Source organism: Triticum urartu, chromosome 2A (genome assembly GCF_056163025.1).
Source record: "Triticum urartu cultivar PI428250 chromosome 2A, HENAU_Tu73, whole genome shotgun sequence".
NCBI lineage: Eukaryota > Viridiplantae > Streptophyta > Magnoliopsida > Poales > Poaceae > Triticum > Triticum urartu.
Genome location: NC_141874.1, coordinates 85,706,366 through 85,733,762, shown reverse-complemented (window position 1 = coordinate 85,733,762; position 27,397 = coordinate 85,706,366). Strand labels below are relative to the sequence as shown.

The 27,397-nt window shown below is 42.7% G+C and overlaps 1 protein-coding gene across 2 annotated transcripts; it reads right to left on the bottom strand.

Annotated features, from left to right (window-relative positions):
- Nucleotides 1–320: 320 nt before the first annotated feature.
- Nucleotides 321–24,381, bottom strand: CHR5 (chromatin remodeling 5). Of its 2 annotated transcripts, XM_087543238.1 has the most exons (44): nt 23,933–24,381; nt 22,767–23,474; nt 22,581–22,642; nt 20,424–20,849; nt 19,911–20,144; nt 19,708–19,791; nt 19,037–19,096; nt 18,850–18,953; nt 18,605–18,656; nt 18,459–18,522; nt 17,951–18,044; nt 17,785–17,872; nt 17,569–17,703; nt 15,751–15,942; nt 15,598–15,665; nt 15,017–15,110; nt 14,788–14,912; nt 14,644–14,707; nt 13,546–13,755; nt 13,014–13,256; nt 12,799–12,909; nt 12,627–12,716; nt 12,052–12,234; nt 11,861–11,941; nt 11,546–11,785; nt 10,771–10,923; nt 10,478–10,655; nt 10,223–10,404; nt 9,349–9,696; nt 9,177–9,267; nt 8,271–8,707; nt 6,505–6,619; nt 6,125–6,374; nt 4,306–6,010; nt 3,838–4,158; nt 3,650–3,736; nt 2,970–3,563; nt 2,708–2,872; nt 2,257–2,551; nt 1,949–2,163; nt 1,542–1,847; nt 1,233–1,296; nt 753–992; nt 321–445 (listed from the first exon to the last, which is right to left on the bottom strand). In XM_087543238.1, the coding sequence occupies exons 2-44, from the start codon at nt 23,413–23,415 to the stop codon at nt 336–338; spliced, it is 9,609 nt and encodes a 3,202-aa protein (XP_087399364.1). In that variant the 5' UTR covers nt 23,416–23,474; nt 23,933–24,381; the 3' UTR covers nt 321–335. The 2 variants fall into 2 exon arrangements, with proteins under 2 accessions (XP_087399364.1, XP_087399363.1); XM_087543237.1 differs by lacking the exons at nt 321–445; nt 753–992; nt 1,233–1,296; ... (8 more) ...; nt 6,125–6,374; nt 6,505–6,619 and having other exon boundaries at nt 7,841–8,707; nt 24,239–24,371.
- Nucleotides 24,382–27,397: the final 3,016 nt, after the last annotated feature.

Here is a 27,397-nt window from a genome sequence, read left to right as displayed (position 1 = left end):
ACAAGGACAAGAAAGAAAGAAAGAAAAGCAGGGAGGAGGAATAATGTAACCAACAAGTAGAAAAAATAGGGGACAAAAAAACAGAAACAAAAAACAAGGGCCTTTTGTCCACAAGGGCTGTTTGGGGTAGGCTGGGGTGGGGGTGGGTTGGTCTTTGACAAACAAACACACAACCAGGACAAACAAACAGCGTGAAGAAATAAAGTTGGAAACGGAGGAAGGAACAGATCATAGCTGTCAATGGAAGGGTCCACAATATAGGATGATGTCATATTAGATGTGAGATATTATCTCACATCTAGATGTAATATAAACGGACCCCAAAACAAAATGCCCTATATATTTCCGTTTGATGTGTATGACCAATACTCCTTCACCAGCTCACGGAAGAAAGATCCTTCGGTTTCCATTAGGTTTGTAGGTCTGTCATACTCCATTATTTTCCCTGAAAGATTATATGCATTATTAGTACGGACTATGGAAATATATGATGTAGTCCCATCTTAGAAAAATGTTTTTGCAAGACTACGATAATACAACGGAAAAAGGCGGGTCACTGTATGAAACTAGTGAAGTTAGCATCCACTAATTGGTGCCAAAAAAAGCTTGAGTAGTGTTAGGGAAAAAGAATCCACAGTGCATTTTAGTTCCGAGTATGATCTATATTCCGTATTAATTTTGTGCCCTTCAATAAGACTAACAATAAGCGAATCACTGTAGCTCTATTATGTTGGTGATATAGGAAAGCATACCGTCGCTCATTGCAAGTACCATGTCACAGTCCATAACTGTCGGTATACGGTGTGCCACTGTAATAACGGTGCATTGTTTGAATTCTTTTCGGATAGTCTTCTGAAGAACAACATCTGTTCCATTGTCTATAGAGGCCGTGGCTTCATCAAGAACTAAGATACGACACCTTCTCAAAAGTGCGCGCCCCAAACAGAAGAGCTGCCTTTGGCCCATGCTCCAGTTCGACCCGTCTTCCGCGACTGTATGACAATGATCTTGATCAGTAATATGGACCATTACACAGTTTCAGAAATTGAGCTAGCAAACAGATATATCTAGTGCGCCTAGGACTACTGACGGAAAATTGAGTAGCACGCGTATGTTCATCCTATTTTGAACTTTGAAATGGCTGAGGTATAGCTTGCTATTTTCGCAGTTTCTTAGGAACAGAAAAAATGAACTCCGGAAACTAAAGCGCATATGCAGATGGAATTTCCTACCAAGTGAATCCAATCCCTGTTCTTTCTCCTGGACAGCTTCGAGAAGTTGACATTTATCAAGAACCTGCAACAGAATAGAAGGTAAGATAACTATGGTGATTCCTTTTAAGATGTGCAAGGGACATAAAAGGAGAATGGTAACTTGTCATCTGAGATGCCCTTAATTCAGTTTGACAACGTGGTGAAATTTCTGAAACTGTTATATATATTACCTTGATAACTGAGCTAAATTGCCATGGTTAAGTCGTCTGATGATTGAATAAGATAAGAAAAGCAACATAAAAATTTATGTATCATTACATATATTACCTCCCATATTTGTTGGTCTGAGAATTGCCCAAGAGGATCTAGATTATATCTTACAGTGCCCTGAAAAAGTGTCGGATCTTGTGGGATGATGCCCAAACGTGAACGCAGGTCATGTAAGCCAATAGAAGTGATGTCCAAAGAGTCAATAATTATTTTCCCTCCAGATGGTTCGACAATACGAAACAATGCGCCAATTAATGTTGTTTTCCCACTTCCTGTTCGACCAACTATACCAATTTTATCTCCACCTTCAAACTTGCAACTGATTCCATGCAGTACAAGGGGAGCATCCTTTCTGTACCTAATCTGACAAACAAAATGTTTATACCACAATCTGTTACAATTAATCCTAAAGGTTTTCACCTCTTAAGGCACACATGTATATATTTATATTTTTGATTCATTACCTTCAAATCTCTAATCTCCACACTACCAATTTGAGGCCAATCTAGTGCCGGCCGGTTTTCTTCGATGACTTCTGCTGCTTCACTTTTTATGTCCATGTACTGGTTCACCCGTTCCACAGATATTATTTGATTCGCAAAGGTGCATTGCTTTCTAATAGAGGAAACAAAAGACATATTTAGGGAAAGACCATACGACAATGCCATTCCCACAAAACCTGCAGGAATAAAAGTAATTAGTTTCTTGATTGTAATGTTGATCTCTTCATAACAAATGCTTTTGGTGCTTGTGCTTAGCACAAGCTACTCACCAGGGCTAAAAGTTCCTGGAGGAAGAAGAACTATGAGAAATGCAGAAAAAGAAAGGACTGCAGCACTCATTATTTCAAGGCGTTGAATCAGCCATTCTGTTGTTGCAAAGTTGTAGAAGTATGGGATAGCATTCTTGTCAACAAGATCAGAATTTTTATCAAAGAAACGATCTTCTTCCTCGAAGGCCCTTATGGTTATAGCCCCTGAAATCGATTCGCCTAGGTGATTTGCTAGAGCGGACTTGGTAGTGCCATTGATCCGCATAAGTTCCTTAGCAGAGGCTAAGTAATATCTCTGCATGGCAAAAAAAGGAAAAAACATGACAGATCATCGGAAACCATCAATGGAAAACGGTTGACTAATTCACCCTTGGATGAAAAAAGCAACAAAATACATCTGCTGGTGAATGAAATAATTACTGCCAAATATAACTGTAACAAAACCAGTTACCTGTAGCCTAACTGACAAAACTATCATTGGCACTGACACAAATAGAACTTGCCATGTAACAACAGCCAATACCCCCAGATTGCTGTATCCATTCAAGCTGGCGCTAAGGCTAAACATAAACGCGAATGGGACATCAAGGTCGACAGTACTCAAATCGGAAGAGACCTGCATTACAAGGGAAAACAGAGCTGGCCCATCATTAAAAACGTCGGAATGTGAAACAGAATTTCAACATATTTGCCATCTATTCAAGAATTCTTACCCGGCTAAGGACCCGCCCTAGAGGAGTAGAATCATAAAAGGACATCGGTGCACGGAACAAAGAATCAAGTAACTGGGAAAACAAGGATCTCGATGTCTGGACCCCGAGAACAACAACCGATAGACATCTTGATAGCAAAAACAACATCGTGCAAAGTCCGATAACAATGTACACCGTGATCAGCCTCAGTGTACTGACACGGGGATCTTGGACATTCGCCGCCATCCAAGAGTTCTGCGCTATTTGCCCCGCTATGAAGATCATGTGAGAAATGACACACAGAGAGGCATACATGAAGCCTCTGTTCTGGCGCAGGTAAATCATGTAGGGCTTAAGTCCAGTGTCTCCTGTCTCTCTTTCCTCTTCCTTGATCAGTTGGTGTGCTGGTGATGGCTTCTCAGACTTTGTGTATCCATAGATATTATGCTTCTCCTTTGTTGATGTTCCGTTTGCTCTGTGAGGAGCAACATTGTTATCAACATCTGAAACCCCAATAGTATCCTTATGGGCATTTACAAGGTCTTTGAATTCTTGACAGTCAGAGAATAGATCTCGATAAGGTGCCGACCGAATAACCTCCCCGTCTGACATCAGCTGTTAAAAATTGCCACTAGTTTAGATGATAACACGAACAAAAACTTACAGAGAGACCATTATAGATATGTGTGTGAAAGAGAGACCATAATGGAGTCGAAGACGGGTAGAAAATCGACTTGGTGGGTAACCAAAAGAACAGTCTTGTCTGAAAGAGCGCCCATGACATATTCCTGCATCTCACATATAAGTCAATAGCAACTTAATTTACACAACAGTTTGCTACTAAAATCGTTAAGCACTCTGCAAACCTTGTGATAATGGTGACCCTTACATTGAAGAGGCTGGTTGCTGTATGGGCATCGACGGCGCTGAAAGGGTCATCGAGGAGATAGACATCTGCGTCTTGGTACAGCGCACGAGCAAGCTGAAGGCGCTGCTTCTGACCGCCACTGAGGTTCACTCCCCTCTCCCCGATCTGAGTATCGTCTCCATATGGCAACATCTCGAGGTCCTTCACCAGCGAGCACCTCACGAGTGTTTCCTGGTATCTTTGGCTGTCCATACGACACCCGAAGAGGATATTCTCCTGTACGGTTCCTGTTTGGATCCATGCGTTCTGTGACACATATGCTATTTTCCCGCAGACTTGAACCTGATGAACATTTTACACATGATTGAAGCTATTGTCACATCGATCGTAGCCTTATGAACTGATAAATCTTTTCTTTTCCATTTCATAAACCTAGGTCCTCAACTGAAGATATAAAAATGAAGAGTTGTTACTAAAATGCATTATTACCGTGCCTTGAGTTCTCGGGACCTCTCCGAGTATCGCAGCCAAAAGCGTCGACTTTCCTGACCCAACCTCTCCACAAATGGCAACCTTCTCCCCTGCTTTAACCACCAAATTTACATCCTTCAGATTAAGTTTTGATGGATCTTCGCACCACGAGAACCCGCACGAGTTCATCGCTACCGGGTAACCGATGCCCACAGAGGAGCATTTCTCCTTAGCTCGTCCATTCAGCTCAGGTGCACCTAGAAACTTCTCTATCCGAGTGAAAGCAACCTTAGCCTGCACCACGACTCCAAGAACCTCCGGTATGGCCCGAATGGGGTCCTGCACCAGGCGCAGGGTAGCGATGAAGGTGAAGACGTTGCTGGCATCAAGAGGGATCTCCAGAAAGTAGCATGTCAGAAATGTCGCCGCCGAGACCCAGACAGGCGATGACCAGAAGAGGACGCTGTTGTACGCCCTGCTAAGCTGGAACGCCGACAGCCACCTGTACTCGACCTCCCTCAGCTCCTCAATGGCCTTCCTGAAGTGAGCTTCCCACGCATAGAGCTTCAACACCTTCATGTGCACCAGTGACTCGGACATGGCCTTCAACCTCGCGTCCGTCGCCTCCATCAGCTTGCTCTGGAACCTGTGCTGTAGCTTGGCCAACGGAGCGTTGCAGAGCACGGTGATGACGACGACGACCAGGGACGAGACCATGGCGGCGCCGACCGCGCTGTAAAGGATCGCCAGAGCGATGCAGAGCTGGACGACCGTCGTCCATGTCTGGTGGAACCAGTACGGGAACTCCCCGACCCGGTACGCGTCGACGGTGAGGTAGTTCATGATCTGCCCGGAGGAGTGCGCCATCTTCGCCGAGCTCGATAGCTTCTGCTGCTTCCTGTAGATGGCCGCCGAGAGGAGTGACCTCACCTGGAGCCCTAGCCTCCGCGTGCGGAAGTACCACTGCCTCTGCGACAGCGACTCGCAACATTTGCAGATGAACATGAGCGTGGCCAGCATATAGCCTTCATGCTTGGAATTAGGGGTCACTTTCCCGGTTGACAGGTTGATGAATGCCCTCAGAAGCAGCGGGCCTGTGGACAAGGTGAGCACCTTGAGCAGGGCGAAGAGACCCGAGACCATGATCCCGCACTTGTGATGAGAAGCGATAGCCCAGAGGATTGATGGTGGTGTGCCATCATGTGACGTCTGCTTCTTCTTGTTGTTGGTCAGCTTCTCCAAGAACATCGAGTACTGGCTCTGTGCCCGGTCTGCGGCGCCTAATAGCGGCATGTCTTTGTCGTCGAGGGGCTTCTGGTAGCCCGTCTTCATCAGAGGGTTGAGCCACCAGAATGTCATCTGGCTCAACATACCAGCTCTGGCAAAGGGAGTCACCTTCTGGTGGGTGCTCTCTGAAGATTCATCACTGTCAGCTGTATCAGCAGTCTTCAGTGGCTTGTATAATCCTTCATCTTCATGTCCCTCTTCGTCATGGCTGCTCTGGATGCTGTAGATGAGAAACATAACTGCGCCTGGCAGGGACAGGAGATCCAAGCAGTCCTTAACAGTGACCGTCTTCTCCGCAACAATGGCGACAACCGAGGAACAGGAGACGAACGCCGCATAGACGGTCAGCAAGACCGACCATGACCGAGCGAACGCCGGCCCGAGGAACCGGCTCCCGGCGGAGAAAGCGAAGCCGGCAAGGAGCAAGCTAAATCCCTGGGACAGCGTCACAAACCACCAGTGCGGCAGGTAAGTAGAGGCATCTGGATTGTTGTCGAAGTTGCTCCCCAGCAGCATCCAGAGTCCTAGGACGAGGTGGAACAACCCCAAGCAGCCATTGAACGACACGGCTGCCAGCTGCAGCGGCGAACAGGGCCTGAGAAGCCGCCGGTGTGCAGAGGATGCTCTGCTCTCGGGGAGTCGGACGACGAACCGGGGCAGGAGCGCGAGGGCGAGCGGCACGACGATGCCGGTTTCCACCAGGTGGTTCGCGCAGGTGGAGGCGTCGAATACTTGTCTGAGGACACCCTGGTCGCAACAAGCCGGGCTCCCACACAAGTTCATCAGCGTCACCCAGGAACCTGAAGCATAAATCACGGAGCATTGCGTCGCAGTGAGATTCCCCAGCTCTTGTAGTAGCATTGTAGCAATGCTGATGTAGCTACTACGCAGCAACGTGCATGGGAGGGGTGAGAAAAGTACAGTGCTTACCTGCGAGGGAGCTCATCTGTGCGAGTGTGCGACGACGAACAGATGGATCGAGCAGAGTCCTGCAGCACTGCTTGAAGCTGAAACAGCAGCCGCAAACAGGGCATGGAGTAGAACACTGCACGATTCGATCCCAAGGTTCAGTTCTTTGGTTAGTTTATTATGGTTTTTCCCGGAGCTTTGGCAGTGTGCGCACACGGCATATGCCAAAGAATAACAGAGCCGTTGGTCTCGTGCCTCGGCGTCGCGGGCTTTTTTAATCATGAATGATTTGGGGGGAATCTCCTTGCTACTACTATTACTCAAGCAAAGCATGAAACGCAGATACAGAGAGGAAGGGGGTCTGCCCCATACCCATCTGGCGAATGCCGACGAGCCGGGTAATTCGTAACCAAACTACGAACAAAGAATCCAAGCCAACCAAAACCCGGAGCCAACAGACGAACACATCCAACGCACGAAGGGCATCGCCCGCCGCGGGAGCAACTTGACGAAGGTACCAAATGCAAGAGCAAAGTCTACAAGAGGATCCTAAGCATGGGAGCTTGGAGGAGGTACGGGATAGCCCCCAGAACTAACAACGACCACGATGAGATGCGCCAGCTCTGTTGGCATAGACCATGGATCGGACAGAACCCGAAGGAGCATCGGATGATGCAAGAAGGGAGGACGAGAGAATCACCCAAGCCACGGATCTAAAATCCACACAGCTCCTCCAAGCACCGGGCGGCGGTGACAGAAGGGAGCGCAGGAGCGCCTTGTAGTGCTATCAACTTCAAATTTGGACTCCCTGCTGCATATTACAATGCTGTGACCCATCCGACTAATAATATACTTCTACCATTTACACAAAATTCCAAGTTTACAGTGCAAGCACAATATTAAAAAAGAGCCAGTGCAACCACAAACTCCACAATTTCAAAACGGCTGCATCGCTGAATGATTTGCAGCCAACACTGATGATAAAAGATGTGTGCGTTTTATGATTCATGAATAGAGAATGCCAAAGAAACCTACAGCTTCGAGGAAATACAAGTCAGAAAAGTTGTACGATAACCCAATCAGCCAGGTTACCAACAAGTATGGCAAGCTTTCCTCAGTTCACCGGTACCACAGGACCTGGGGCAGAAGATGGAAATGCAGTTACTCTGAAATCCATAAGATCTCAAAACCAACTCATGGTTCTGGCAGGCATGTGGATAGCTAACTTCCACGCGCCCCGGTGGTCCATGCCTAGTTCTTTGGTGATAGTTGATTTGTTACATCAACAACAACAAAATCATATTTGCAAAAACATCTGGAACATGTGAGCACACGGGGAAGAGAGAGACAGAGAATGTCCAACTAAACCAAATTTTCATTATATATAATGCACTGTAAAAGACCGTACATGTATTGAGACTGAACTATAGATCATTTGTTTGAGATGAACCTTCTTAAAGACCCCAACGGAAATTTTCTTCTTCTATTAGACCACAAAACTGGACCGACAAAATTTTCAAGACTCTTCCTCTTGGCGGTTTACAAGACCCATGTATTTGTTTCAGTGTCAGGAATCTTCTGTGCACATCAGCCGTTTCTTCAAGGCACAGACTCCAAGCTGTGATCCAGACAAGATTTTGACAGCTTATTCTTTTGTCTTGCCTAAAAAGAATTTCAATTCTCCACTTCTACCTGCATAGAAGCTGAAGACTCCTAGGAATTGACAAAGCTGACTACTTCAGCTAAAGCAAAGGCCCATGCCCGGCAGGGAAACGACTGGGATGAACACCTCTCTTTGATCTTTCAGTGCCATATCGTCTCATTTCGACTGGACCCCAACCAAGAATACCAGCAGAACTGCTAGATTCCTGGGACCTGTTACCATTTGCCATAAATGGAGGAGGTTGATACATCGTTTGGGTGTCAAACTGATTATCCTGATCAGCTCTCCTCCGGCGCTTCCAGGCTTCCGAATTCCCAGTGTTTTCACCATTATTAAGAGGCTCGGGAGTGTGCTGGAAAGACCTTGTTGACCTTTGGTTTCTAGGAGGATGAGGCTGATTTGAAGAACCTCTGTTAGGAGCGGGTGCAAAATTGCCACCATGTGAGGGGCCGACTCCAGCTTCCATTTGGTCCTGACAAACTTTTAAATAGAGATCACACAATTGCTCCCCAGACATATTTGAAAATCTTGCCACATAATTCCATAATCTTGTGGTCATACCTGCAAACAATGCAATTGTTTAGATAGGTATCTTTTGACAGCATATATAAGTTCCGGAAAAAAAATAGGAATATCAATGTTCATGAAAGAATGTCTCTAGAATGTTCATGAATATGAATGTCTCAAGAATGTCTCTAGAATATGGATGATCTGGAAGCACAGGAACGAGTGTGTCTTCGACAATGCAAGACCTCCGGTCGATGGGCTACTGGACAAGATCAAGGACAAGGTCCAATGCTGGGCAAAGGCTGGGGCTCAAGGGCTCAGGGTTGTTTGACCCCATCCTGGGATGTCCACTGATTAGACTGTTGGTTTTGTAAAACTCAAATCCTAGAAGGATTATAATTGTACCCCTATCTTTTCAATGTAATAAAGCGCAAAGGTCCTTTGCGTTTTCTCAAAAAAAAAAACAATCAAATTATTCATCACATATGCTTCCTACAAAAAGGTAGGAGCTACCAACACTTACGGGACTGCTTGTACGATTCTACATGTTGGGCAGCGACTTTTCCAATCTTTTCACCGATTATCTGGAGGTACCGGCGAATTCTTGAAAGAACCTGCACACATGCTTATAAGGTTAGAGTGGCAGTAGAGCATTTTAAGAATAGATTGTCAATATCAAGATATAAAGCAGAAACCTTTTCCTTCGGAAGATTTAAACTTGTATTCTGTAACCTATCGAGGCGTTTCAATATGTCCTGCTCTTCATCCAAAGCTTCAGAGCACCATTCCAGCCACTTTTCCTCCTTTTCCAAACGATATTTAATCTGTTCTTCAGACTCTGAAATTTCACCCTCTTCTCTTGCTTCAGCTTCTTCCACCACCTTGCGTTTCTTAATGTCATCTTTGTTCGACTTAATATCCTCTTGTGGTTTTGCATCTTTTTGCCGGCCTTTAAACGATCGAGCACCACCGTTTTCATTATTGACTTTTTGGCTAGCACCTCCTTTGGCTTTTGAGCTCTTTCCACTCAGATTGGCATATTCCTAGAAAAGCAGAATTTTCTTGTCAATGGATTAAATTGTCAAAGTTGGACACATGCAAAAGATACAACTATTGCATATAAAAAAAGATACAGAATTCAAATCAAGCTTTGATTTATATTTTTCAAAAAAAATGGCTGTCAAACAGAAGAACTGATAGTGAAGCAAAAAAAAAGCTCACGAGTTGCTTGAAAAAAAAAATCATATCAGTAAGTATGTGTACAGGGATATTGTGAGCAGAATGGTACCACTAATCTTGGTGGAACCAGAAAACTTCAAAAGCATGGATCAGGGCATAAAGAGGTTCAGATGCTAGCTTAACATCAATAATTAATTAATCACATCTGACTCGACATCCAAACATGAGCAAAATAGACAACCTCAACCTTCCGATTTTATATTAGCTCTAGAAAATGCAGATGTGCGCTTCACATACAGAATATGCAACGTAAGATGCACTTGCACATAAACAGCATACAAACAAGCACAACCGCACACACGGAAGAGGATGAAAGGTCAGGGAGAGTACCTTTTGCAGGAGAGCACTAGCACGATTATCCAAATTTGGTGCGCGTGGTAAAAATGTTTCTCTCTCACCAAGTGTTGCTGGTGCAATTTTTGTTGTCAGCCCAAGCTTTGGATCCAATCGTATCTTCTCCCAGTTTCCATAACCATACCAGTGAATTCCAAGCAGCAATCTTGCATCATCAGCTAAAGATATAAAAAGATTTATGAGCTCATATTCTCAAACATTTTTACAGAAGCTAAGTCAAACAGCAATTACTTTCAATCCATCCACAGCTTGCTGACCACTGTGGCTTTTTGTAAGGTGATTGGATCCGGTATTGTCTAACTGGATCTTTGTAACGTGCGATGCGCTTTGCCAAGCATTGAAGCTCTTCAACACGAGCCAACAACTCATAGGCCTTCACTGGTACACCAAAAAAATCCAACACTGTGCCCTATATTTGAAGTACAATGAACTGAACTCAATAAAGGAAGATAACGCACAAGGAAACGACTACATATGGATCGGAGGGAGGACCATTTTCTCTAAGGCATCACAATGAAATATACCTTGATGTCTGTGTTCTCTTTCACAGCTTCCTGACAGCCATCAATGAGCGACTCATACAGCTCAATTTGTGCTTCACATGGAGCCTTTGCTATTGCACCACCAACATCATCCACAATTAAGCCAATTTGGCTTGGATTTCCAAACTTTTTAACCTGAAGTTCACCATGAGAATTAGATAGATGAAGCCGGAGAAAATACGCCAACCACATATATAGCTCCTGAAACAATACAATGCAATCTACAAATTTTGCATACAAATTTCAGAAAACTGAACAGAAAAAACATAGTACTGGTACCAAAACTTGCAGTGACCATGTAATTATACGCACCAATAAAATAAAATTAACCCACAGTTCACATTTATAGTGTAATAAATGCATTGATAACTAAAATTATGACCATTCCATTTAATAACAAGTACTCCCTCCGTAAACTAGTATAAGAGCGTTTAGATCACTACTTTAGTTATCTAAACGCTCTTATATTAGTTTACAGAGGAAGTAACTAAGTAGGAGTTAAAAGACCAAGGTAGCAGGAAAAAAGAGGCAAATATACTTTGATGGTCGCACACTGACACGTTAATAACTAAAATTATCTAGTTGCAGAACATCTCTAATAAAACAAGATGAGAACCTATAATGTAACAGATCTCATGATCATATTGTTATAATAACCGTGGAACTAAGATATATAATGCATACTTCAGGATATGTGCAAATATAATCAGTCAGAGAAGCAGAAGAATCAAATATGCTGGTAGTGGGCGGAGATTACCGCTCGAACAAAGCGGGAGGCATCCTTCTTAGGCATATTTCCAAATGACCAGTTCCGTACTTGAGCGACTGCTCCATCAATAAATGGTAACGAAACCATTGTGTCGACTGTTCTGCTGGAACGCCGCCTTGGCTTTTCTTGTGCATCAACCGCTCGCCTTTTCCTGCTGCTATTTTTGTCGAGTTGGTGATCCTCCACATAGCTCTTTTTATTCCGTGCAGCACGAGGTGCTAAAGTTTCCTGCAGAACACATTCTATTACTCTCTGGTTAAGTTGATGGCAAGCAAGAACTGAATCAGAAGTCCAAATAAATACCTGACCCATATCTGCGGGATCTGGTTGTATTAGTCTACTCCAGAATGAGGCATCATCCTCACCGCTGGAAAAATTAGCAACCTAACCAAAATACTTAAAACAATTAATAACATATCCAAAATACTAAGAAACATTAATGCACAATAATTTCTGTGCTCTGCATCAGTTTATGGTTGTGCGCTGTCACATGCCTTGAAAGCACTAAGAAGCTCATTTCCTTCTTCCCCTTCAGCAGCCTTTGTTTCAACTTTCTCAGCTCTCTCAAGTATTTCATCAATGTCCATGCTCTCAAGCTTCCTCTTGGTCTCTTCATCAGTCTTCTCTTCTTTGAACAACTCCTCTGCCCCAAACCTCAGTATGGCTGAAAGTTCATTCTGCCAAATGATATGGATTTCATCACTAGAGCAAGAAGAGAGAAATACTCCAAATGTGTCCACTAGTAAGAGACTCAACAATTCAAGGTAAAACGTTTTCCCCACTGAATTTCGCAGATCGGATGTCCATTTTATATACTGTCTAGGGAATGTGTACACTAGGGCAGAAGCCAAATGCATGCTATAATGGAAGTCAATGAACCTGCACTAAGGCTACAAGCTATATCACAACAAAAACAACAATGCAAGTGCATGTAAAACATTAAAGCATAAACAAAATTAAAACATATCTAGTTAACAAGTAACTAAGAGAATTTCTACACCAACATATACTAGACAAGTTGTCATCCAAACTAACCCACGAAAACAAGACAGCTTAGGCAAAATACTACCTTATCAAACATGGAGCCACCCTTTTTGGTTTCTTTCTTCTCGAGCCTGCCCTCAGCATTCAGCTTCTGAATCACCAAGTGATCAAGAACCTGAAATAAATAAGTAAAATAAATTAAACACATCTCATGTATTTTCATTTGAACACTATACGAACACATTCGGTGTCTGCACCATTTTTTTCTTTGCCCGCTCCAATATATCCTCTTCAACACTTTTGCAGGTGACAAAACGATAGATGTTGACAGTATCTTGTTGCCCAATCCTGTGTGCCCTACTCATTGCCTAGCATCACATCAGGATGCACAAAAAAAAAGAGGGAAGATAAGCAAATGTTATTTAACAATTAAAACATCCATAACATCATAGTCACAGATAGATTAGAGGACCTGTAGATCATTTTGAGGATTCCAATCTGAATCAAAAATTATCACTGTATCTGCTGTTGCAAGATTAATACCAAGTCCACCAGCACGTGTAGACAGAAGGAAACAAAAATCATCGCTTCCAGGAGCATTAAAATGTTCCATGGCCTGGTGACGAAGATCCGCTCTTGTACTGCCATCAAGCCTCTGAAACTGGAAGCCTCGAAGGGATAGGTACTCAGAAAGGATGTCCAGCATCCTCACCATCTGGAAAGATGAAAATTCAGAAACCATTTATACATGTATTGTCCGATATACTGATGTTGGCGCTATAAGAACGCGGTTCCTGTAATGGTAACACAATACATTCTGTCCACTGCCAACTAATCCAACTCACATCTGTAAGCTGGTTATTTTCATCAGTTGGATTACATAGTTAATAGAAGAATTGGTGGTTTTATCAGTACCGATACTAGAATAATATATCCAAAACTAATAATAGCTCTGCTAACTAAAACTGAAAAATTACATCATTTGAAAGCAAATAATAAATAACCTGAGAGAATATAAGCACGCGATGATTAGTCTCCCGCAGTCTCAGCAGTAGCTTGTCCAACAAAACTAACTTCCCACTACTCATAACAATACGTTCAACTTTATTGCGATCACCAATGCTATCTCCACCATAACCATGATCAGCACTTTCAAACAAGAATGGATGGTTGCAACACTTTTTTAACTCGACGACAACATTCAAAAGTGAGACCTGCATATATCATGATCCAGCCAGCCAGACAAATTAGTATAAATAGCAACTCAAATATGCTGAACAAGAAGAGCAATTGTTTACAGAATAAACGATGAACATCAAAAAACAAAAAATAATAGTACATGATATCCAAGCAGCTAGAGCTATCTAAAAAAGATTATACTTTGCATATGCAACCCTAGACAGGCTATTACAATTAATTACTCCCTCCGTCCCATAATATAAGAGTGTTTTTGCCACTACACTAGTGACAAAAACGTTCTTATATCATGGGACGGAGGGAGCATATGTAGAATAAGAAAAAATGCCTCTTAAAAACACACAATAACATAGATTCCTAGATAACAAGAGGATGATATTCATAGATTGCCCTTCTTTGGCCGACGCCGTGACACCTGATGATAGACACTTAGTGCTCAGTAATTCCACAGCATAAACACACTAATTGAGTTAAGTTCTGTCTATAAGAGGGGCAATATAATGCACAGAGGGGCCAAGCCTTCCTTTTGATATTGCAACGGATTTTTCAAAGGCCTATTATTTGCTATTTTAAATATACTAACAACCATCCTACCAAGATGTGGTTCTCATAATAATCAAGCATTACATCATTGCTCAATAAACAATGGTCCAAGACCCCTATTTATCAAATGTTTCCCATTTCGCAGATACAGGATCTTCAACATTGGCCAACCTACATGTTAGACTAACATAATGAGCAACCTATGCAAGCAGTTCTGTGAAGTGGCGGTTCTTCACAAAATATATCGAAACAAACCCATTTGTTTAACACTTTAACAGCACAAACTGACAGAAAAACGAATTGTTGATACCAACTGGATAAATAAATAAACTGATAAAAAAATTACACTCATGAATTAATACCTGATTCCCACGAACTCCTTTATTCAGATTCTGAAAATTTCGCTCTAGAATCCACTTGTAATATCTAGCAAAAAAATAAAAAAGGTTCATTTCAAGGAGGAATGAAATGCATTATTGAACTTATAAGTTAATACGAGAACATACTGTTTCTGTAGGGGAGACATTTCGATACGAAGAATTCGCTCAATTTTTGGAGGTAGAGACTTCTCGACATCTTTTATAACTCGCCTTAAAATATGGGGCCTCAATTCCATGTGAAGATTTGCAAGCTACAAAAAGATCAAAACAAAGAGAGTTAATGATTATCAAATAGTATAGGACAATTGTGAATACAATCCAGGTCAATACAAAACCATCGTTCACAAATTAATACCTCAGTTTCATTAAACGAACTCAAATTTTTGTATCTCTCAACAAAAGTATCCTTGCTGTTAAATTTGACTGGATCAAGGAAATGAAGTAGTGCCCTGCAAACAAAAAAACAGGAGAAAACTATGAGCATACTTGGAACCTGAATTTTGCGCACATGGTTGTACGCAAACTATGTATTTTCTCTTTTTCATCCACTTCAAGAAGTTGATTTTCTAAATAAAATAATCATGAGTAGTCATAATATGACATGCACTTCCAAATATGATGAAAAAATAACATGCGTCTTGCACCAAAAAAAAGACATATTCTGCACCTGCAAAATCATATTATTCACCATGCAGGCTGAATCAGTTTTTTTTGTGCTGGATGCATGGTCATATTTTTATCACAAACTTTAGACCTGTGCATTTTATACTACGATGAACATCCATGTTTCTTCTCAAAAAAGTTGAACTATTTTGCCATTTCACTTCTGAATTACACACTCACATATTGCAGTATCAAATTACAAGTACCTAGCAACAATGCAAACATATATTAAAAAAAATGTCTAGCTCAAGTCTGCATAAGAAAAGGACATACCACAGCTCTTCAACACTGTTCTGCAAAGGGGTCCCAGTTATTAGCAGCTTATTTTTGGTGCTGAACTCCTGAGAGAACAAATACAGTTTTATCTTTTTGCGGTAATTACCCAATACATAGGCTGTTACATTTAGTTCAAGAGAATATCCGTACCAAAAGAGCAATATACAGTGATGCTTCAGAATTCTTCAAACGGTGGGCTTCATCAACCATAAGATAATTCCATTTGATTTTTGAAAGGACGGCTTTGTCCTTAAGTATCACCTCATAAGTAGTAATCAAAGTATGGAATTTTACATGCCGCCCACCCTTCTTATTTGTAAAAAACTCATGCTGCTGACACATCTGCCGCCAATGGATTAGGAAGAATGTCAAGCACAATGCAAGGTGAACACAACTCGTTAGGAAGTGTGGAACTAAGAACATGCCCTTTAAAAAAGCATATTTATTGGTAATTGACACTTTTGAATGCAAAGTCCAGAAAATAGAAAGAAAAGCAGGAACCAAATGAGCAAACAAAGTAACATAGCCTAAAAACAACCTGGCAGATATATATAAACATAGTAGCCAAAACATGATGTGCAACGGTTCTAAATTATGCAGAGCTCTGATCTGCTCAAGATCCATGATTAGCAAACGGATTCATCCCACACACGATGTGATATATGCCGCAACAAAGATGAATTATACCATTCATGAAGCTCGGTATAGTAAAAGGATATGCTCATCTTCTGCAGAAGTCTGCAAATATAAGTTTCAGTAGGTTCTAAAAAGCTAGTGATAGCTCCACTATCCCATTTTAGGATCCTAACAGTAAACAAGGCGCTAAAACTGTGATTTTGAAATAATTAGAGACATTATAGATTTTGGGGTCCTCCCTACGAAAACCAGGATTAAGTGTTGGTTCCCTAAATTTTCGCTGTAAACACTGACCATTTTTACCCACTTATTAATTTCTCTTTGCTTGTTTCTAAAGCATGGAAGAAAATTAAGATCGTGTGCTACACTCAATACTGAGTACGTCTGATTTTTACCGTGGTGTCCAAATCACCAAGGTACATACTTTGCGACTTGAAAATGAAATTGTAAAAGAAAAAATGTTCTAGGTAACCACTAGGTAGTAGATGCCCCTTTGCTGCTGTGATTCTGCCTTAGGCCTTGTTCGGTTAAACCTCTCCTGAAGGGGATTGGAGAGGTTTTGAGGGGATTGAGTGAGATTTTGACTTGTATGGGATTTAATCCACCCCAATCCACTTCAATCCCCTTCAATTTTGTTGGAACCGAACAAGCCCTTAATCAGCAGATCGAGCACCACGGACTACCTGGTCATTTACTTATGTGCATGGAACCACGTAAGCTAAATTAATTGTTACAAAGAAGATAGGATTGACGAGCATGTGTTCTTGGTATTTAAAATATTTAAACTATGCTCAGCAGCAACCTGTAGGTCCCTGCTGTTGTCCATTAACAAATTGTGCTCCTTACAAATAATTATGTGCAGCTACTAATCAAAAGAAGCGCTCACAACTGCTTAGGATTGAGGATAAAAGAAGAAGAACAAAGGTTGTATGAAAACAGTGTCTAAAACAAAGTGTGCACCACAATCACAGTGTTCAGTGAGCCCATCGGATGGCAAACTAGCAGAATAGCAAAGCTCGGTACCTTCAAAGTGGAACAACTGACAAGTACATGACCAGCAACACAATGCAAGAAAAGCTTGCTCAAACAAATAACAATAAGCTCCTTTCAAGTTTACATAATATAGGAGTTTAAAGGACAACCAGTATGTTTTATAACCAGCAGCAACTTAAATAATTACATGAATTGACGGTATGTGATAATGTTTACATTCAACAATTAGAAACATTAGGTGTCATAAATAAAAAAGGGTTGCCAACATATGAAAACGGCATTTAGTTGCATGCAAACCTCAAAAGAAGCAAGACATGTAAGAAATTTACTGAGCTTTACCTCTCTGCTAGCACGATTTCCGACATAAATTACAACATTCATGTCAGGTAGCCACTTCCGAAATTCTTTTGCCCAATTTGACAATGTTGAGAGCGGCACCACGACAAGAAACGGGCCATTAATTTCTTGAGCATTCTGCAAGATACATACCAAGTATTGTTAATCAGTAAAAAGATCCTGGTACCATGCAAAACAAGGATCATGTGAAAAAATTACATGAAGGAAGCCAAGCATGGAAACTGATTGAATGGTTTTTCCCAGACCCATCTCATCGGCAAGAATAACGTTAGTATCATTTCTCCACCTGTTTTACAAATGAATCAATGAGCATGGATTGGCAAGCAACGTGCTTTTGTTATGCATATCTATAGATTTTACATACCCATTAACGAGAAAGTTTAGGCCTTCAAGCTGATAATCGCGAAGTTTACCTCCTTTTAGCCATTCTGGTTGATCATCAAGCCTTCTCAAACTAGCTGAGTAACATAAACTTAGTATTAGATGAAGTTCAAGAATAGTGATACAGCAACGCAAGGAAACGGATAACTCAAGACCAGACCATGGATCGCCTAAGTACAAGTACATAATTCAACAATGTCAATTTGTGATGGTGCTCAGGAAGTCAAAATCCACAAAAGAAATGCAAAGTCTAAATAGATAGCATTCATTGCATCACATGACACAGTACCTATAAATATTTGGTAACTTATGGGAAACAAGGTGGAAATGCCATTTTACAATGAATATATTTCTAAAATTATTTATGCTTTCTAGGTCAACAAGGGAGAAAATTTCCAATCCACAGGGAAGACACTAGTCCTCAAAGCCAAAAAAAACTATCAAGTTCAGTCATCAAGTATGCAAGCACAGATTATGCATAGAAACGCTACCTTTGCTTTTCTTCCTTTGGAAATCAACTGTTTTCCCCAGTATGGCAGTGGCAACTTCACGGGCCTGTTGTTTAGTGTAAACCCAATTAACATACAAACTTATGTAGCTATGAAATACCGGTGGATTAGATACATAGAATGCCTACCCTGTATTCATCTATTGCTTCTTGAGCAAATTCAATATCTGTATCTTTTTCCCTGCAAGGCAACAGATAATGTGGGCAACATGAATACAACAGAAAAGCATGGATACAGCTGTACAGGGTCAACCAAAGAATTTAACATATCCATAGACATTCCATTCAATGGGTCAGCGCAAATAAACATCCACATGCAAAGTATTATCATAGCTACGAAAATGACTAACCCAGAATCAAGTCATAAAAATTACCAGGTCGATTCTGCGTAAGGAAGTCCCTGCCATTTGACTAAATATTCTGGCACCACAACATCCCCATCCACTTTGGTTGCCCTATCAGCAAATACCCGTTCAACCTGGAGATTGATACTTAAGACAGAGTACAAATACAAAAATAAGTCTGTTTATTAATAGCCTAAAGTTGGGATTAATGTGAAACCTGGCTATATTGCTTAATAAGGTCCAACTCCATTTCCTTGCCGACATCATGCACCTCAACCTGATAGATGAAGAGGCATAGAGTTGATGAATAAATATATCAAATAGTCGACATTTTGTTCAAGACTAGAAATATTAAACACTTCAGTCATTTATGAACCACATAATACAGATCTCGATATTTATAAAAATGCAGTGACATGCTATCCATTAATTGTTACTCCTTCTGTTCCAAAATATAAGGTGTGTTACTTTTCCCATAAGTAAAATGTATCTACATTTGACCAAGTTTATAGCAAAATATATCAACATCTACAATACTAAATAAATAAAATACAAAAATATACTTCATGACGAATCTAATGATAAGGATCTGGTATTGTAGACGTTGATATTTTTCTCTACAAACTTGGTTGAAGTTATAGAAGTACTTTTTGAAAAAAAATAATACACCTTATATTTTGGAACGGAGGGTGTACTTGATAGTAGTTAACATATCATGGTGAATATTATTTTCCTAAGCATGCACATACATTTCTCTTCCACTCTTCAAGACAAATGTTTGGTTACTATTTATTGTCTGGATATGCAGTACAACTGACAGTTACCGTGCTTTGCTTCTTGTCAAAGAGTTAAAACGCAAAAGTGCAAAAGCCAAAAGTTTTTTGTTACCTCTTCGCGCGATAGTGACCTCTTGTACCTCTGCTCCTCGGACACTCTTTTCATGTAGTTTAGAACTTTTTTAAATCCACTAACCTGTCATTTTAAAGGTAAAGTGAACACACATCTAAAGAAATAGGCTAAAGAGATAAAACACAAACAGCAAATATTACAAACAGAAATTGTAAGCAGAAGATATCCAGGTGAGCTCTTACACTACGAAGCTCGGATAATGTCTTCCACTGACAATGTAAGTAAGACTGCCCTTTCCATTTTATGTAGAACTCTACATCATCCCATTGTTGATCAAAATCTAATGGCATGCTCATAACAGTAGGTTGAGTCGATTGACCATTCCTCAGTGCATCCTCAGCGACACCCTTTGGCTGATACCAAATGACCCTTTCAATTGTTTCTCCATCTTCTTCATCTTGATCCTCCTTCAAGAGCTAGATACATTGGAAATATGTTAGTGATCTGAGATCAAATTTTATAAAGGTGCACACAGCATACATAAAATAGATTTATAAACAGTTAATGCCAACTAATAGTGGGGTAACCCTTAAGGAAGGACTGAAACAAAAAGGATATCGCAAAAGTGAAGACATTTTGTAGTCACCAACTACTCTACTCCAGCACATGGAAAAAGTAAGAATTTCATCTAATTTAAACCTCAGACATATCGGTGACATAAATAATTTGATACATAATTCAAACTGAACTCTAACCTTTTGTTGTTTAGTTGACTTCTCCTCACTATCGTCACTGTCACTTTCAGCATATGAGATATTTCTCTGTGTCCTCCTCCTCCCCGAAGTTCGGGATTCATTATGGGAATTGACATTTGAGAAAACATCATTATGGCCCACAGTTTTCAGATGCAACCTGACAGGTTTTTTCGGTCGATGACTAAAATCAGGACTGTTGGGTGCATCTGAGTCTTTTCCTGAAGAATATTCTTCGTCTGTGAAAGATACACCTCGTTTGCGTGGAGCCTGCATAGGAAGCTTTTTTCGCTGGGAAGTTTTAGTTCCTCCGACCTTAAGTCGTTTCGATTGCCTCCTACTATCAATAAAATCATCATCATCATCCGAGAGCTCAAGCTCATCATCTTCTTCTTCTTCGCCTGAGTTCTCACTGTCCACAAGCTTCTCCTGAAATTCGAGTTTCACAAGGTCAGCTTAAATAATAACAAACAAAAAGGTCATATAGCTAAACTGGAATACTAATAAAAGAACAGTGTGAAAGCTATCATGACCACAAACCACAAAAAAAACAGCATTACAGAAGAAGAAAATCTACACCTGTTGAATGAATTCAAAATTTCCAACAAAAAACCCTAAAGACTAAACTGATTAAGAAAAGCATGACTAGAGGAGCAAGAATATGCATGTGTCCTCGTATGTTCACAGTACACAAGGAATATACACCCCAGAACATTGCTACAATGATGTGCTATTAGCCATAATGTCACCCCAGAACATTGCTACAATGATGTGCTATTAGCCATAATGTCACCCAAGAAAATGCGAAGTACATGAACTGCAACCATGACATTCAACTACAGAAATGTATTGAATTGAACAACTCAAGGATTTGGTTAGAAGTTTATGAATGAATGCATTAATGCAGCTGCCACGGGCAACTGTCTTCTATTATTACTTTCTTTAAAAACATGAAAGACAAAAGCATATGCTTCTTCCAAGCTTCCGTGCATTTCCACCATATTTGGTTCTTGTTTATACCATAGACCCTGATTCGCAATTCGCTTGGTTCGGGATTCAGGATTCGCTACATCTGTGCCGATCGGATTCAATGGAGGGTACACATCTCTAATTTGCGAATTGGAGAAGGGGTTCGTGAACCCGGCGATTATGATTCGCCACCTCTATTATACAGTGTACTTTTCTCTTTATGGGGATGTACGGACTAGGTGGGCCACATATCTAATTATACATCTGATCCATACGTAATAAAAGGAACAGCCCATTAGGCCCACCAGAGAATGGAAACCTAACCTGCTGGGTTCACATCCTGACGTCCTAGTCCTTGTGACCCCAGCCGCCACACACGCACACATCTTTCTTCTACCTCGCTTCAGGCACGCATCTTCCCTCTGTTCTAATGCTAGTTCGTCTCCACCTTAATACAGGCCCCCCTCCCTGCTCTCTCCCGTGCCGCTCGTGCTCTGGTGGATGGAGGAGAGGAGCCTGCAGGCATGTATCGCCACAGCACATGAGGAGCTGCGACGGGCCAACAGCCATGTCTCCACCACCGCCGTCACCTGGACAGCCCTGGCAACAGAGGAGCTGCGGTAGCATCTAGCCCGTAATGGATGCTGAATCGATGGGTTCACTTGAGATCCACGAATCGGGAGGAAACTTGAGATCAGTTCTAGTTCGGCGAATCGGGCAGTGATTTCCGATCTGGATCGAACCCCGATCTGGATCTGGATCTGGATCGAAGTTCAAGGCCTCACCCAGCGAATCCGGTAACTCTGGTTTAAACATGACTCTATTTACTGTAGTTCTTCTGTCTCCAAATTTCTCAAAGAATACTTATTTGATCTTCAGGTTATAATTTGGAGTACTTTTATGTATTTCCTCTTTTGAAAAATCGATCGATTTTGTGCAAGTTGGATCAGCTAGGGCACTCTTTTCACCATGCCAATTAAACAGATGCTGGTCAGTTCATCTTCACAAAATAAATTATAAACCATACAACTTAGAAGTTAGCGGCAGTGTCATGTAGTTCTAAAAAACATCGGCAACAAACTTCCACTGCACCAGCTAACCTAAACAATAACATGTAGCATAATGTGTAGACAATACAATAAATTGCTGAAGTTACACGTGCGATAATAAAAATTCCAGTTGGTAAATGACCTTAACAGCAGCCTTGTCGGTTTCACTGTCTGGCTCAAAATCCACATCATCTGGATCATCTTCTGCAAAAAAGGAAGAAACAAATTTTGAGTCAACAATGAGCTGGACCATCTTCTGCGGATGGAGAAAATTAGCAAATGCAACAGAAAATTTGGCTGAGAACAAGGCTGCACGTATAAATATTACCATCTGCGTCATCGTCGTCATCGTCGTCATTGTCATTCTCATCATTATACGCATCGTCATCGTCGTCATAAGCACTGCCCTTTGTCGACTTCTTTTGTCTTGAGGGTACAGATTTTGATGCGACCCCAGAAGTGGAACAGCTTGGGTGGCTCATCCCACGACGATTCAATGAATCACTCTGCTCCTCTCTGTCCTGCTCATAATAGTCATCAGAGAGCATTTCCTCAGCGGGCACATCCCCGTGCCCTCTGTTTAGCTCATCATCCTCTCCACTACCATCCATGTCATCATGTGAGCTAGCCGCAGACCCGTCTTCCATTCCCCTATCACTATTTGATGGTTCTTCCCCTTCCATGGATCTGCAGTCCTTCAAAAAGTTTGTACCCCATGGGCCAGAAGGGCCACCTACTCTCTGAGCATTCTGCCCTGATTTAATCTCAGAAGGGTTCAGACCTGACTGGCCAGCTTCGTATTGCTCCTCCTCACTGTGGTAGGCATCATCAGCCTTCTCATTCAAGTTCAACTGGCCTGAGTTCAAGTCGGCGTCCCTATCCCTGACTGACTCATACGCGCCTTCGTCATCAGCCTTCTCGTTCAAGTTGTACCCTCCCGAATCAGCCCTGCTCCCAGAATTACTGAAGAATGCCATCACAATTTATGACAACACAACATGAAGAAACTGGGAGCGCTTCAGCAGTCTATTGCTCCCTGCAGTTTATAAAATGAAGCTAATTTAGAACCTCAGTTGGGTAGCTCATGGCCAAAGTCTGATGCCCTAAACAAGCATCGGAACTCGGATGCTATTGTTTTAGTAAGCTATTGCTAGGGGTTGGTCGTTTTGTAAGCACCAAATGAACCAAACTATGGCGGGGAAGAAACAAGTGTGCGGAGCTCTAATCGAAATAGAGCAGTGGAAGGCAGCGCAGCAAGGCGCTGAGCAGCCTCGAGCGCGCGAGCTTCGAATTGGATTCCGAAACCCTAAATCCCGACCGATTCGCGCGCCGCCCGATAGATCGGCGCCGGCGGCAGCCAGATCGAGCCGGCCACGGCGCGGATCGGGTGCGGGGCGCACGAACCGGTGTGCGGGATGCGTGCCCACGCCTTGTAACCAAAAAAAACTTCACAAATCCCCTCCAAAACCCGCGAGGGGCAGCGAGGAGACCCACCTCGTGCCGCGGCGTGCGAGGAGGAGGCCGCGCGCCGTGGTCTTCCCGGCAGGACGCGGAGGTTTGGACCGCGAGGAGGCGGGGGGTGGCCCGACGGGGACGGTTATCGCCAGATGCGATCGCCGGCGCCGGCTGCCGCGCGGGGGGCGCGGCGGTCGGGCGGGGCAGCGGAAACACCCGTGCGATTTATTCAAAAGTGGGAACACGGCGGATTGCTGGGGATTTTTTGCCGTGTTTCGGTGATTTTTCCGGGGAGAAAATCGGATCGGAGGCGGGGGAGGTGGGGTGCTAGGCTGCGGCGATCACCGGAGAGGCGCGGGCGGCGAGGGGTCGCGCGGGCGCCGCGGCGGCGGCGGCGGCGGCGCGGAGAGAGAGGGGGGTGGTTATCTATCACGAGACGGGGGTAAGGGAGATTAGAGGGGCAGATAAGTTTTTTCCTCTCTCTTCTCTCCTCTCTGCTGCGTTTGCGTTTTTGTTTGGAGATGGCCGCCGTGCGTGGGGCCAATCGGGCAGCGACGCGTAGTCCGTGGGAGGGGTGATGGGGCCCAGGAGTGGTGGACCGCCTTGTCAGTGTCTGCGGGGGAGGCGGGATGCGCGTGTGTGTGGGGTTGCGTGTGTTAGTGCAGCGCTGCCGTCCGTGCGAACTGTTGATGGCCTTTCTGCGCCATGGCCCATGGGCACGCACGGAGTTGGAAGGAGTTTTTCCTTGTTGGGTAGGCATACGTGGATGTGCTAGGGTAGGGCTTCCACTTATGTACCTAGTCCTCCCCTACTTTTTGATCCCCTAGGGTTTTCTAGGGTTTCACCATCCTCCAGCGACTTCGTCGGAGTCCACCAAAATCCTCACGTTCGGCGAGAGTTCTCCCCGACGGGCAGGAGTCTTGTAGGTTAGGGGCGTTATCTGGGCGTGTTGCATGGGAGAACCATCGCTCCTTGATGGCGGCGACGGAGGGGGTAGACGAAAGGAGGTAGAAGCGGGTGAACTAGGGAAGGAAGCTGATGAAGATGCAGGAAAGACATCGGCAACAGATCATGGGAAGGGAGTGTCGGGTGAAGGAGAAGGAAGTGGAGGCAAGGGTCATAAGGAAGAGGAATGGGTGGATCATGCATGGGGGCAATCCCAAACCTTGAAGACGGATTGAGGGCCTCAACTTGTACCGGAAAAAAGAGGCTGACCTTGGTTTTAAGAGGAACTTGATGATTTAATCAAAGAAGTCGGATGACTAGCAATCTTTAGGGTCCATACCATTCTCTTGTTTAGACACTCCGTGTTGTTCAACACGATGTGTACGACCTGGTCGTCAGCCCAGCAGATCGCGTTTAGAACAATGGGTGCAAATTTGTTCATAGTTCAGTTTAGATGTTTGGGGGATTGGAAGAGGGTGATGGATGGCGGTTTGAGTCTATTCTGTAATGCGGTTGTGTTAATTCAACAGTGTGATGGTTTTAGCAATGTTAATGATTATAAGTTAGACAAAAATCGATTTTGGGCTAGAGTCCAAGGATGTTCCCGGTGGTTTGATGAGGAAGAAAGAGCTAGCGGAGAGAGTAACAAGGAAAGTGGGGGAACCTCTAATTACCATTGAGTTGACGAGGGTATCATCAACACCTCGAAATATTTGAGAGCAAGAGTTTTTCTGGATGTTCAAGTTCCTTTGTTTAGATTTGTGCTTATAACCTTAGAGGGGAAGAAAAAGTATTCGGTGTTATATGAAAAACTTTCAAACTTTTGTTATTTTTGTGTCCTAATGCGACATGTGGTCAAAGAGTATGGAATTCATGATCCAAGTAAATTTGAATGGGGTGAGTGGCTAATGTGAAGTTTTACGGTCTAGAAATGGGGCGGAATCAGGAAAGGGCGGAGGAAGGGTTGGAGGTGAGAGAGGCAGCCGAAGTGCAAGTGGCGGAGGAGGAAGGGGGAGGAGAAGGTGCGTGAAATCCAAATGATGTTGATCTAGACACAAACAATAGGCATAACTCAGATTTCTTGGCATGGGATGCCCGATCAGGAAGTGAAATTATGCCAAGGGGTCCACAAAAGCGTTTGGTAAGCAAGATGGTGTTGTTAATTCTTTGGGCAGTTGGTTGTTCCTTTAGGTACTATTTCGGGTAAGGTACTACAGATTGAGGGTCCCATTCAGTTTTACCAGATGACAATGTCACAACCATACTAGGGAAGGGGTCGATAGTAAAGGGAAGAAGACGGGGGGATGAGAAGGGAGAGATGCTAACGAGCTTACAAAGGAGGCGGGCTCCCAAGAGGATGGTTGCCAAGGTCAATGAGAATATTAATTATGATGGAACTACCGCGGGATTGGCGATTTCGAGATGATTCATGAGCTCCGTGAGCTCATTCGGGAGAGTGTGCTATAGGTGATATGTATTGTGGAGACTCGGTTGTCCAAACAAAGGGTGGAGGGCTTGACGGTGATATTGGGCTTTGAAGGTGGCTTTGTTGTAGCGAGTGGTAGAAGGAGTGGGGTATTGGAGTGTTTTTAGCGTCATGATCTAAAAAAAATGCGTGAAGAATTTTTCTCAGTACCACATTGATGCTAGCAGAAACGGGGAAGGAAGACTAGAGGTTGACTTTGTTTTATGGAGAGGCAAAATACTTGGGACATTATGACAAGATTGAGGGAAGAATCAACTTTGTCGTGGGTATGTATAGGAAACTTTAGTGAGGTTATGCGCTGAGAGAAGCAAATGGGACCAAATGAGAGGGATGTTGTGCAAATGACAGGCTTACGAGAAGTGGTAGATATCTGTGGTTTAAATGATATTGGTTGCAATGGGCTAGATTGAACCTTTGAAAAAAAGATCAACATTACTATTAAAGGGGAGTTGGTCATCGTACATTCGCCTCCACCTCCATCTCGCCCTATCTCCTCCCTCTTTTAATCAATAATTATCACTGGCCAAACACACGCATAGCCATACATAATAAACCTACCAAATTAGTTGCCAAAATAATATGCTCAACCGTACATAGCACGTTCATACCTACCAAATCAACCAAATCGATTAGTTGCCAAAATATTTTATAATAAAAAAATTTGTGTTGATATTTTATACTAAATTATTGTAAAGCCTTCATGCACGCATCACTACACATTGGCAAAAAAAAATATCACCTGAAACAAGATCTTGCCCGTATTTTGTTCCTACGAAGTTGTGTCGTGTAATTGGAATCCCAACTTACGTGCTTTGCACGTATGGGAGTACTGGTGCTCTGCAAATTTAGTAGATACAGTAGAGTAGTTGCACTAGTAGAGTTGGAGGAGTAGTATAGTGGTAGTAAAAACGAGTACGGAGTGGTCCTACTCTATCAACACGAGTCCCATCTGACAACAAATTTCTTGGCGTCCGTGCTACAACTAGTTCTTCTCCCTTATCGTTTATCTCTTATAATTCTAACTCAGCTGATGTGCGGCGGGCGGGACGGTGATTTGCTGATAGTCGGTTTGC